Below are 13199 nucleotides of genomic sequence, written 5' to 3'. Positions count from 1 at the left end.
CATCCTTCCCTCACTTCCCCATGCAGAGCCTGGTTTGCAGTCTTCAGTCTTAGTAGCATCTCTGCTTATTGCATCTTGTTTAAATACCTAACTTTTGTCTCCATTTAGAAAATAAGAACCAAATCTTTCTTTTCGTATCTCCAATGCCAAGCACACAACCTTATCCACCGTAACAAAGACGCCAGAAAGAAAAAAAAGAAAGAGAATGGTTATGAATGACCTCATAAGAGTACAATTGTGTTTAAGGATTTACAAAAAGTCATTTTGTGGAAAATGTGAAGCAATCTTTCAGCACAATTATTGGCAAGTTGGAAACTTCCATAAGCATATGCAGAATACAGGTGCAATTTTGTAAGAGAAAAACAAGCAAAAATCCTGTGCTTAAAAAAAGACTGAAGGGAAGTACCAAAATGTTAAAAGTGATGTTGTTAGAATGGTGAAAAGCCATGGGTAATTTTTCCCCCTTTCCCTTTTTCAAAAAATGTCTTAAATGCTTAAACAACTTAATACTATTCTCCCTATATGGCCTTGGCCCCCTAAAACATTCTAAACTTACTAATCTACCAAACCAACTGGTGAGAACCTAACACCATGCCACTCCAAGCATGGAGGAAAAAGATGAGAAGGTAAGCACCTTGCTGCCCAAGGGCTGGAGAAAGTAAAGATGTAGGCTTTCATGATTATTCTTTCTATATATTCCTAACCTGTTTTGATCACCTCTTTCAGATCCAAAAAAGAGACTATTTACATGGAACAAGAAACCAATTAGCATTCACAGATTACCTATTCCAAGAGTAGATGCTAAAGGGGTATAAATAAGACATGGTAAAATAAGACACAGTAATAAAAATAAGGTGAAATAAGACATGATCTCCATCTTCATGTAATTTACAGTTCAGTGGGAGAAGGGGAAAACTACTCACATGAAACATCAATAGTATGCAACTGGGTGATAAATTATGCAATCTAATCGTCCAAACCAACATAAAATACCATTAATACCTGATAAACATGGCAAAGTCTGAGAGAGTAACAATTCTATTTTTAGATTAGAAAGATGAGCTATTGCAGCTATGAGTTACAAATATCACACTAAACCACAGAAGTATTTTGCAAATTTTAAGGTTTTTGAGTTTGCTTTTAAGTGTGACAGAAACTGGAAAAACCAAATTTAAACCACGACTAAGTGGGAAAAACTAAGGAAACAAAATATACCTGAGATTTTTGTCTTTGGGCTTTTACTGCTGGGAAGAGCTCCATCCAGAGACTGAGCAGAGTGAAAAGGTTGACTTTAGAAAGCCTTGGTATTTGACCTACAAAAGAGAGGGTAGACACTTTAAAATTTTTACTAATGATGAAAATAGGAACTCATCCTCAGTGCCATTTGGGTGCTGCAGCCTGAACTCAGCTGCTTTAGTAGGAGGCAGAGAAAAAGGGTAAGAGGACAAAAGAATCAAAGGGCAGGAGCCTGGCTACAACCTCACTTTCGGCGACCTCCTCTGGCACTTTTCAAACTTGGGCCCTTTCTCCAGCCATCACATGACAAGGAAAAAAACATGGTACAACTGATACATTTAACTATGGGAACAATCCAAAGGAAGTTATGAAAAGTCCTTGCGTCTGATGTTATCGTGAAGCAAGCTTTTCTTTAAATTGTGGTGTTGCAAGAAGGGCAGTGCGGTGACCTTCGCGGGGAAGGCAGTTGAAATACAGGAAAGCGTCGTGTGTGGTTAATTCGGAAATCAAGTCAAAAGCACGGAATTTTCAGGCTCAGTACCTGAGATCCCAGCTCTAGGTCCTGGGAGGAAAAGTAAAGGGCGGGGACGTGGGGGTGGGGGTAAGAGGGAATGAGCGCGACTTCAAAAGCAGGTGTTGCCAGGCCAGGGGTTCCCGGTGACCGAGGCGAGAACGCGCCTAGGGCGGGAATGAGACATCCCGGGGCAGCAGCGCGGGCGAAGAGGGATAGGCAGGGAAAGCGGAGTTACATGGAGGCAGAGGCTCAGGGCAGAGCGAAAGGCTGGGATGGCAGCAGCAGGGTCCGAGGCACTCACCAGTCATGCTGCCAGTCTGGGTGCTGACTGACCGCCCGGCCCCCGCGCTCTCCAGATTTTGCATCTGCCCTGCTTCTTTCATCCCAAGCCTAGCGGCCTCTGCTGCCCAGAATACCTCTCGCTGTCTGGCATGATCTTAGCCCCAGCGGCTCCACCTCCCGCCTCCTCCCAGCAACTATACGGCAACCGCCGACTGGGCGCAGCCAGTGACGTAGGAGCCCGGCCGCTACTTCCGGGCGCCTCGTGTGTCGTATTAGCGAGGCGTGGACGCGGCGGCGCAGGGCTGCCCCTCCAGGGGCGGCTGCAGAGGTAAGAAACTGCAGTAAATCATATGAGGCCTGACTTTAACTGTCTATGTTTTTGGCCTGGAAGTCCCAGGTTGTGCGGACTCTGATAGAGTGATGAGGCCTGCGCAGACTTGAGAGTTTTGGTGAGACAGTGAAGGGGAATTGGAATGGAATGCTGCCCCATCTGTCACGGTGGAGATCTTAGAGAAGGGGGAGGTGGGGTTGGGAAGGTAGGACCTGGGCGGTCCAGGTGGTTGTTACCATCAGAGATTGGCCAGCCCTTAGGAACTCAGTGCCAGGGACTACCATAGGGACATTCTGCTTCTCATCAAACGTATCACCTCAAGAAGTCCAACTGTAGGGGCACCTGGGTGGCTCAGTCGGACTCTTGGTTTCAGCTCAGGTCATGATCTCATAGTCGGGGGATCGAGCCCCCTGTCGGACTCTGCACTCAGCGTGGAGTCTGTTTCAGATTCTCTCTCTCTCTCAAATAAATAAATAAATAAATAAAGTCTTAAAAAAAAAAAAAAAAGGCCAACTGTGATTATGAGAAAGGTGGGGGTAGGAGGAAGTAGCAAGTGGCCCCTGGAAAATATGGGGAGTGCCATATTGACATTGTAGGTTTGTGCCCAGTGCATTGTACTTGATTATTTGTAAGTGTTCCAGTCATGACTCAAAATGAAGCTCCTCCCCAGTGACTCAGAGCCCAGTTTCCCTCACCAGCCCATTCTGTTCTCACAACTTGAAATACTGACAAATATCAAGACATGAAAACAGCTTTTTGAAAGCAAAAGTTGAACGTTATTAAAAAGGCATCATTTTGTAAAGGACTGAAGTGGTAATCTTCGGTGATAATGGTATGGCTTATAGTTCCTTAATTTTCACTTCTGTATAGTATTTAACTGTAGCTATATACCACAATTTATTTATCCATGTTTGAGCCAAGAAACATTTGGACCATCTCCAGTTCTTTGCTATTGCAAATAACACTGCTGTAAACATTTTTGTATGTCTCCTTATGTTTAGGGACTATACTTAGGAGTAGAATTGTTGGGTTGTTATTGTCAAGTTTACCAGATAATGCTGAAAATTTTTATAAAGGAATTGGACCAGTTTATATAGCTCTATGTCACCACTAACGCTTGGTATTGTCAAACTTATAATGTTTGACAATTGGGTTGGCATAAAATGATATCCTGTGGTTTTGATTTTCCCTGATTTCTACTTTGGTTGAACATCTTGTATGTTGGTTGGCCATATGTGTGTCCTCTATGAAATACCTATTAACCATTTTTCTCTTTGGTTGTTTCTTATTTCTTATTCATTTGTAAGCGTTCTTTATATATTTTGGATATTCATTCTCAGTTGGGAGTGCGTATGATAAATATCTTCTCCCATTTGCCACTTGCTTTTTCACTTACTTTATTATGTCTTTCAGTGCACAGTGTTTTATTTTAAAGTGCCAAACATGCCAATAATTCTCTGTAATGGGTTTTATATTTTAGTATCTTTATAAAATGTCTTTCCTACCCAAGGTTATAAAAATATTCTTTTGTATTTCCTCTAAATAAGTTTTTCCTTTGACATTTACATATGCATGCATGTAGAATTCATTTTTGTGCATGGTCTGAGGAAGGGATCCAATTTTATTTTCCATTTGATAGTCAATTAACACCAACACCATTTCCCCATTGATATGCAATGTCACCTGTGTCATATATCAAATTTCCATACACACATGAGACTGTTTTTGGGCTTTGTATTGCATATCGTTTGTTTATTTACCTCCCTCCCCCCAAAAAGGATCTTATTTTCTTCAGGAATATCTTGGCTATTCTTGGCCTTTTAGAATCTGTGTAAATTTTGAATCATATTGTGACATTCCTCAAATATCCCACTGGAATATTGATTGGAAGTGCATTGAATTTATAGATCAATTTGAGATATATAGGCTTCCTGTCCCTGAACATAGTACATGTGTGTGAACATGGTATACTGGGTTTTCAGAAAGTTTCAAAAGGATCTATGATTTTTTCCCACAAAGATTTTACATATATTTTATGATTTAATTCTAGGTTTTTTGTCGGTATTGTAAATAAAAAAATTTTTTTTTAAGATTATTTATTTACTTAATTGAGAGAGAGAGAGACAGTGAGAGAGGGAACACAAGCGGGAGGGTGGGAGAGGGAGAAGCAGGCTTCCCGCTGAGCAGGGAGCCCAATGCGGGGCTCGATCCCAGGACCCTGGGATCATGACCTGAGCCGAAGGCAGTCGCCTAACCAACTGAGCCACCCAGGTGCCCCAAATGAAAAAATTTTTTTAAATAAACGCTACCTGCAACATGGGGCCTGAGCTCACAACCCCAAGATCAAGAGTCGCATGCTCTACCAACTGAGACAACCAAGCACCCTGTAAATGAAATCTTTAAAAAAAATTATATTTGTAAGTATTTGTGGCTAATATATAGAAATGCAAGTAATTTTTATATATTTTATATTGAGCCATCTTGCTAAAATTTCTTATTAATTTTAATACTATTTATTTTTAGTTTCTTTTTTGTCTAGGTGGAAAGATATCATCTACAGGTAATGACAGTTTTACTTATAGTTTTCTAATATTCAAACCTTTAATATTTTATTATCCTACTGCAGTCTAGGATGTCAGAGAAATATTGAATAGGAGTTATGGTAACAGACATCCTTTCTTGTTCCTGATTTAAAAGGAAATGATTTTTTTTTATTTTTTTAAAGAATTTTATTTATTTATTTCTCAGAGAGAGAGAGAGAGAGAGAGCACACAAGCAGGGGAGTATCAGGCAGAGGGAGAAGCAGGCTCCCTTCTGAGCAAGGAGCCTGATGCGGGACTCAATCCCAGAACCCTGGGATCATGTGTGACCTGAGCGGAAGGCAGTCACTTAACTGACTGAGCCACCCAGGCGCCCCAGGAAATGATTTTAATGTTAAACTTTAAAGTATGGTTTTGCTGTAGGCTTTTGGTAGCTGTCCTTTATCAGATTATGCAAATTCCCTTCTATTTCTGTTGTTTTTTTTAATCAGATGTTGAACTTTATTAAATGCTCATGTTAGGTGCCTTTTATCAGCTTAAGAAAGTTCTTTCTCTACTGGCTTGCTGAGAATTATTATCATGAATGTATGTTGAGTTTTATCAAACATATCTTATGTCTGTTAAGATGATCCTATAGTTTTCCTCCCTTAGTCAGTTAATGTGGTGAATTATACTAACAGATTGCTTGATATTAAATCAACCTTGTCTTCCTTTGGTAGACCCATCGTGGTCATTGTGTGCTACTTTCTTATTCACTGCAGGATTAAATTTGCTAATATTTTAATTTAAGATTTTTTAATCTATGTTCATGAGTGAGTTTGGTGTATAATTTATCATGGTCTTTTTGTTTGGTTTTGATGTCTTGATTAGGCTACCCTCATAAATGAGTTAGGTACGGTTTCCTATTTTTCTTTTGTCAGGAAGAGTTTGTATAAGACTGAAATTACTTGTTCCTTGAATGTTTATTAAAACTTACCTGGAAATGCCATTTGAGCCTAGTGCTTTGTAAGGTGGAAAGACATTTCACTAATTCAATTCCTTTATGGGTTAAGAGACTATTCAAACTATTTTTTCTCAGTCAGTTTTTGGTAAGCTATATTTTTCTTGAATTTTGTTCATTTTATATGTTTTAAAATTAATTGGCATAAATTTATAAACTTTATAATAAAATTTTCTAAATATACAAATTTATGAAATGTTCTCTCACTATCTTAATTTCAAGAACTTCTAGGGACGCCTGGGTGGCTCAGTCAGTTAAGCGGCTGCCTTTGGCTCGGGTCATGATCCCAGGATGGGATCGAGCCCCACGTTGGGCTCCCTGCTCAGTGGGGAGTCTGCTTCTCCCTCTCCCTCTGCCTGCTGCTCTGCCTACTTGTGCTCTCTCTCTATCTCTCTGTCAGATAAATAAAATCTTAAAAAAAAAAAAAAAGAACTTTCTAAACTGAAGAATAAGTAAACAATCCAGTTAGAAAATGGGCAAAAGACTTGAATAGTCCCTTCATCAAAGAAGGTATAAAATGACAAATAAGCACATGAAAAGATGTTCACCATCATTAGCCATTATAGAAGTACAAATTAAAACCATCATAAAAAAAAAAAACATAATGAGATACGGCTGCATACATATTAAAATGGCTCAGATGAAAGGTACCGACAGAACCAGATGTTGGCAAGCATGCAGACTGCCGGATCTCTTACATTGCTGGGGGGAATATAAAATGGCACAGCCACTCTGGAACAGCTTGACGGTTTCTTACAAACGTATGCTTATCGTATCACCCAGCAATCACACTCCTGAGTATTTATACTAGAAAAATGAAAACTTAGGTTTACACAAAATTCTATACATGAGTGTTCATGGGAGCTTTATTTGTAATAGTCAAAAACTGGAAATAAACCAGACAACCTTCAGTGAGTGAATAGATGACAAACTAGGAACATCCTTGCAATGGAATACTACTCAATAAACAGGAAGGATACATGTGTCAACTTGGATGAATCTCCAAGACATTGTGTAGAGTGGGAAAACAATCTTAAAGGGTTATGCACTGTATGATTGTATTTATATACCATTCTCAAAGTGAAAATATTAGTGATGGAGAACAGATCAGTGGTTTCCAAGTGTTATGGTTGGGAAAAAGGTACCACTATTAAGAGGTAACACAAGGAGGGGCTCTGGCTAGCTCAGTGGGCAGAGCCTGCGACTCTTGGTCTCGGGTGGTGAGTTCAAGCCCCACCTTGGGCAGTAGAGATTACTTACAAAAAAAAAGAAGAAAAAAAAAAAAGAGGTAACACAAGAGAGTTTCTTTGTGTTGATAGTTACTCATCTACACATGTGATAAAATTTCATAGAACATACACCTAAAATAAAAAATAGTGCATTAACGATTACTGAACTCCAAATAAGGTCTATACCTGAATTAATAGTACTGTACCATGTGTTTCCTGGTTTTCCCAATATACTATGATAATGTAAGATATTATCATTGCAGAAACTTGGAGAAAGGTACATAGGAGCTCTCTATTATTTTTGCAACTTGTTTGAGTTTTAAATTCTTTAAAAATAAAAAGATACCAGTATCTATCTTATATATATGCATATGTATGTGATTATATATTTAATATATACAATATATTATCTTTCATCTCTGTGAGTAAAATCTACCCTTAGAACAACCATTAGCTTTTTTGCTCACTTTCTTCTTTTTAGATTGCTGTTTTCATTCCATTTTCAGTCCTGTAGTATTTCAGAGTTGTTTAAATGCTCTATTTCCTTTACTTTCTTGCTGGTTCAGCCATATTTGATCTAGCATTTTTGGGTGCTTTGTAACAAATTTGTTTGGGCTATCTTATCTACAATATTACTGGAAATAACAGTTCTGCTACAAAGAATAAGGACTAAAAAGGAGTATAAGACAAATGCTACCTAAGTGCTAAGAAATGGACAAACCTCAGTTCAGGTGAACACAAAAAAGCCTAGCTTAGTCAATAAAATGGTTTTAAAATCAATAAATAATTGATGGAAAGAACATGGACTTTGATGTCAGATAGATAAACTGACATCTCTAACCACCCAAGCTATTTACTAGTTAACTATGAGTTAGCTGAGACAATGTTAGCTGTGGGTAACAAATACCCACCAAATCTCAGCGGCTTGCCACAACAAATCTTTCCTTCTGGCTCAACATTACATGCTACGGCACTGTTCCTGTGGATTGGCTCTGGGATCCAGGCTAAAGGAGCAGCCTTTGGATATTCTTTTCTCCTGGCAGAAGGAAAAGAGATGGCAGAATTACATGATGACTCTTAGGGCAAGTCTCATGTCAAGCCAGACACCCATGAGATGGGATGCATAATCCTGTTTCAGGGATGCCGAAAAGGGGGGTACAGCAAATATCCCGATAATAATGCAATATTAGTAAATTGGCTTTACTAATCATGGATCCTTTGCCTGTTACTTCGTGTCTTGTCAGAACAAAGAACTCCATATCCCCTTTTCCAGAATCTGCAGTTTTCAACATTTTACCACATTTGTACCATTTTTATTATTCTTTCTGTTACATTTGCATACCTCCCCATCCCATTCTTTTTCTGAGTCATTTGAGAGCAGGTGACAGACACTGTGCCCAATCCCCCTAAAAACTCCAGTATTTATTTCTCCAAAACAAGGACATTCTAACACATGCTAATCCGACAGTCCAAAACAGGAGATCAGTGTTGATTGGTCACTACAAGGCAATCCACAGACGCCATTCACATTTTGAAAAGTGTTTCAACATGTGTCATTTCTGTTCTGATTCAGCATCCCATCCAGATTCACTGAGTTTTGACCCTCGCTATTTTCCTTCAACCTGGAACATTTCCTTGGCTCTTCCCTCTGTCTCACAACATTAAAAGTTTTAAAGGATCTAGGCTTTTCATTCTGTAAGATTCTTCTCCACGAGGATGATTCTGATGTTTCCTCACAACCAGACTCAGGCCATCCATTCTTGGTAGGAATGCTACAGAAGTGATACTGTGCTCTTTTCCACGGATCCCATCAGGGGGCAGCTCAGTGTTCACACATCCCAGCCATGGTGACACCAGCCTTGTTCACCTGGCAAGTTAGCGCCTGTCAGGTTTCTAAAGTCACTAGTAAAGTCAGTATTTTTCCCTCTGTAATTGGTCAGTATTTTGTGGCGAGAAATTCCCCCAATTATGCCAATGTCCTATACCCATTAAACCTCCACGTACCAACTTTAGCATCTGTTGGTGATTCCCATATGAATTAACCACCATTGTGACGGCTGTCCAGTGGTGATTTGTTATTTCCATCATTCCTCCTACATACAGTTTTCATTCTAAAATAAGAGTTTTTCCCTCTTCCTCATTCATTCATATGTGTATGGACTTGTCTTTCCTGTTTTATTCAGTGAGCTGTAATCTGTTATCATTTATTTTAGTGCTCAAATTGTCCCATATTTGATGAAATCCTCAAGTTGTCTCTTTTATCCTTTTGACACACCCCCATAAGTCTTTGAGCACTTCCTTACATTCTAGTGCAACGAGATGCTCCAGACTCGTTTTCTACATTCCCTGCACCAGATGTAGAGCCGACCGTTTCTCCAAGGAGCCCTGGTTCCTCTTAGTGTTTAAAAACTAAGATCTAGGCAGTAAGTGTGCTATGTCATTTCTACTAAACCTTCTGAGAAGCTAGATCTAGAAAATATATGAATATCTATATCCATATACACACATACTCATGTATCTCTTTCAGTAGCTATCTGTCTAAGAGTTCCCATTGATACCTTCAATTCCAGAGTCCAGCACATCAGGGTTATTCCTAGCCTCTACCTTTGTTGTATTTGTAAATCTCTTCTCAAACAGCAAGAAACCTGGTTCCCATTTTTTTTCTTTTTTTTTTTCTCTTTTCCTTTCCTTCTCCCATGCACCCAATTCCCCTAATCTAATTTCTCTAGCACATTGGTTGCCTCCTTGGCTGCCCCACCCCTGTTGCTGCTGCCTCCACAGCCCCTTTGGCCTCCAAGGGAAGGGAAAGGAGGAGAGGGGAGCTGTAAAATGGCTTTTTGACTGAATTATTCAGAGAGGGAGGAAAGAAGACAGGAAGGGAAGGAGGGAGGAAGGGAAGTACAGTGGTAATAGGTTTATCACAAATTTTCCTGAAGACTAGGGATGCCTGGGTGGCTCAGTCAGTTAAGTGTCTGCCTTCGGCTCAGGTCACGATCCCAGGGTCCTGGGATCGAGTCCTGCATTGGGCTTGGCAGGGAGCCTGCTTCTCCCTCTGCCGCTCCCCCTTCTTATTTACTTTCTCTCTGACAAATAAATAAATAAAATTTTAAAAAAATTTTCTTAAAGACTAAATGATCCCAAGTAGCACAGTGCTTGGCAAAGAATAGGTGCTCAATATCATTAATTATTGTCCTTCCCTTCTTTGTCTTTCATTTGCTTATTCTCTATAGAAAACCTGAAACTTATTTTATCCTAGGTCCTATGTTGGGAATATTAGTCCTAGCAGTGTGTTTATTTGGACAGAATCTTCTCAGCAGAACAAGCTGCGGTTCCATGGAGCTGATCATAAAGACATGGTATCTCTACTGGATTTGTGGATACTGTTGCTGTTGGCAGAGACCACATACGCGACTTGCAGAAGAAAATGTACCTCACGCTCAGTCTTGCTCTCCGACATGGAAGGCACATCATGACCAGTGACTGTGTCCTGCAGGCCTGGAGAGAAGGTGGCTGCAGGACCGCTAGGGACTGCTGGTGGTTGGTACACCCTTGTGGACAGGATTGGCCCTAATTTGGTCATTTCAAGTGAATCCAGAAATTAAGGTTTCCCAAACAATTCTCAGAAAGCAGTTCCTGGCAGCACTTAAGCCCCAAGGAAGCAAAGAGAAGCCTGAAACAAAATCCAGACACCCTTCACAGAACATTCGCTTTGTTACGGAGAGCAGTGCTGCCGAAGAGAAGTGACTTCTCAGGCTTACCGTATATTGTCCCAAATGGTGTCCTCAGAAGAGAAAAGTTGGTGCCACATAGATGGTGTGCTACAAAGTCAGAATGCCCAGGAACCTTGGGAATGTCTGTGCTCCCACGAGGTGGGAAGGACTGGCAAGCCCGCTGCCCGCTCTGTCCTGAGGCGCTCTGCCGCAAGGCCACCCAACAGAGGTGGGCCCGGCCACCACAGGCCATATCCTTGCCACTCTTGGGTCCCCATTTGTGTGGCGCCCTCTGGACTGGTTTGAGTATTTCTCAATCAGCACCCCTGAAGAGGTTCTGCAATTAGACATGTTAGAAATCAACAGAAGACACTAGAGGGACCAAACGGGAGAGAGTAGAGAGGGAGTTGATGGAGTATCAGTAATGGTAACAGTAACAATAGTATCCTACTTTTTACTATATTCTGTTCTAGGTACTTTACACATATTATTTACACCTTCCAGCAGCCTTATGAAGTGGGTATCATTATTATTATCGCTACTTAGAGGAACCAAGACATGGAGTAACTTGCCCAAACGGTATCACTTGAAAGATGTGGGAGCAGGATATAAGTGTACACTACTTCATTTAATACTCCCAACAAGGCTATGATTCAGACTTTTGTCCTCTCTGCTTTACAGGTGAGGGAATGAAGACCCTCGGACCATCAACATCAGTGTCCCTCAGGAGCTTATTAGAAATGCAGAATCGTGGGCCCCACTTCAGACCTATGGAACCAGAAGCTGGACAGAACCACTGGCCAGGACCAGAGGGCTCCAGCAGGTCTCAAACTTGCACATGAGTAAATGTCACCCAGAGACTATGTTAAAACCCCGATTCCACGGGCCGGCTGCTAGAGATTCTGTCTCTGGTGTTTAGCAGTAGTATTTTGGCCCTCTGTAGAATAGCTTCTGCCAAGTAGTTTTGGGTATCACATTATCTACCAACATTAGCTGATGTTAAAAAGCAAAATTTCCATACTGGTTAAGGCATAAGTATCAAAGTTTTATTTGACTTGGGGTTGACATACTTTTTTAAAGGCCCAGAGAGTAAATATTTTAGGCTTTGGGGACCATTCAGTCTCTGCCGTATGTCATGAAAGCAGCCACAGGCAATATGAATGATTGACTGATACAGCTCAGTTAACTCTCCCCTTCATTTGGCTCATAGCAGAGAACCTCTCGTGATCTCATTGAGACCTAGTTTGGCATGTATTTGAAGAGTGGAGATTTAAATACTTGGAGAGGAAGGGACTCTTAAGTAAAATAGCTAATACTGTAGGGGAAGAGAAACAATTTTCCTCTACTCTTCTAGGTTCTTGGCTGAGAACCCTCCCACCCCTGTAATAAAAGACAGATTAACGAGAGAAAAACAATTTTAATTATGTATGTAAGGGAGCCCCACAAAGATATGAGACTCAAAGCCAGCCAGGCAGTTGAGACTTATGTACCATCCTGAGCTAAGGAAAAGGATAGAGGTCTGGGGCTTTAAAGGGGAGGAAGACAATTCACAGGAAGATGAGAGGAGCAAATGTTTGGGAAGCAAATGTTTGCCCTGCCATGCAGGTAAGTCGCTCAGATGAAAAAGCTTTCTCTGGTAATAGCTCTCTTCCTGGTATAGGCCCCCTTTCTAATTTTTTTAGGTAGTTAAGAAGTAGTAAAAAGCTTTTCCTGAGACTGCTGGGCCTTGATTATCTTCAGCTCAAAATAATCCACATGCCAAATTAGCACATTCTGGGGTGGCTTATTCTGAACCCCCTCAACACAGTATTCCCGGTTAACTTTCTTCAGGCTGAATTGTAACACCTTTTCCACTGGGCTATAAAATCCTGATCCTTTATCAGTTTCTGCAAGGTAACTTCTCACCTGCAGGGCTACAAATTGACACTTTCTATCAAGTATGTGCTATTAATTAAAAAAAAAAATGGTGACAAGTAATCCCCATTTTATCATTTTCCAGGTGTGGAGTAATTTTTGTCATTATAAGAAAAAGTCCCGTGAAGTTGAGTACTGTTTGCTGTAAAGATTTTTGTTGAAGACATAGTTTTCTAACTTACAGGATGTCATCTTGGAGTACCCACGGGATAAATTCTCCTTTCTGCTGTGAATCATGTAACCTTCCTAACCAGATACCGGGAATGAGTTTTGTGTCCTCACTTTATCCCTGGTATAATCTTATTTTATCTACCCTCATTTGTATTTATTTCCTACTTTCTCCATTAACTTAATTTTTATCTTATTTTGGGCATTTTTGTAAATTGCCTTATGTTCTTTTTGGAATACAAATTTATTTAAATAAAGAGTATGTTCGGATTGGA

General features: G+C 40.3%; 1 protein-coding gene and 1 long non-coding RNA gene across 13 annotated transcripts in view; one reads left to right on the top strand and one right to left on the bottom strand.

The window, feature by feature from the left end:
• CDADC1 (cytidine and dCMP deaminase domain containing 1) overlaps positions 1–2265 on the bottom strand; it is a 48639-nt gene extending 46374 nt beyond the window's left edge. For all 3 annotated transcript variants that reach the window (XR_013446968.1, XM_036104573.2, XM_078070388.1), the window contains exons 1-2: positions 2052–2265; positions 1216–1313 (exon numbers count right to left, since the gene is read on the bottom strand). Coding sequence is in view for 2 of the 3 variants with exons in the window: in XM_036104573.2 (XP_035960466.1) it covers positions 1216–1313; positions 2052–2133 (180 nt within the window). In the remaining variant the exon portion in view is untranslated. The remainder of the gene's footprint in view (positions 1–1215; positions 1314–2051) is intronic.
• Positions 2256–13199, top strand: LOC144381578 (uncharacterized). 10 transcript variants are annotated; one of them, XR_013446975.1, is made up of 4 exons: positions 2275–2360; positions 4887–4923; positions 10436–11071; positions 11524–13199. It is a non-coding gene; the product is annotated as an uncharacterized LOC144381578 (long non-coding RNA). The 10 variants fall into 10 exon arrangements; XR_013446977.1 differs by having other exon boundaries at positions 2298–2360; positions 4903–4923; XR_013446971.1 differs by having other exon boundaries at positions 2298–2360; positions 10389–11071.

Source organism: Halichoerus grypus, chromosome 4 (genome assembly GCF_964656455.1).
Source record: "Halichoerus grypus chromosome 4, mHalGry1.hap1.1, whole genome shotgun sequence".
Classification (NCBI taxonomy): Eukaryota; Metazoa; Chordata; class Mammalia; order Carnivora; family Phocidae; genus Halichoerus; species Halichoerus grypus.
The sequence above is the reverse complement of the archived record's forward strand: the minus strand, read 5'-3'. Positions and strand labels throughout refer to the sequence as shown.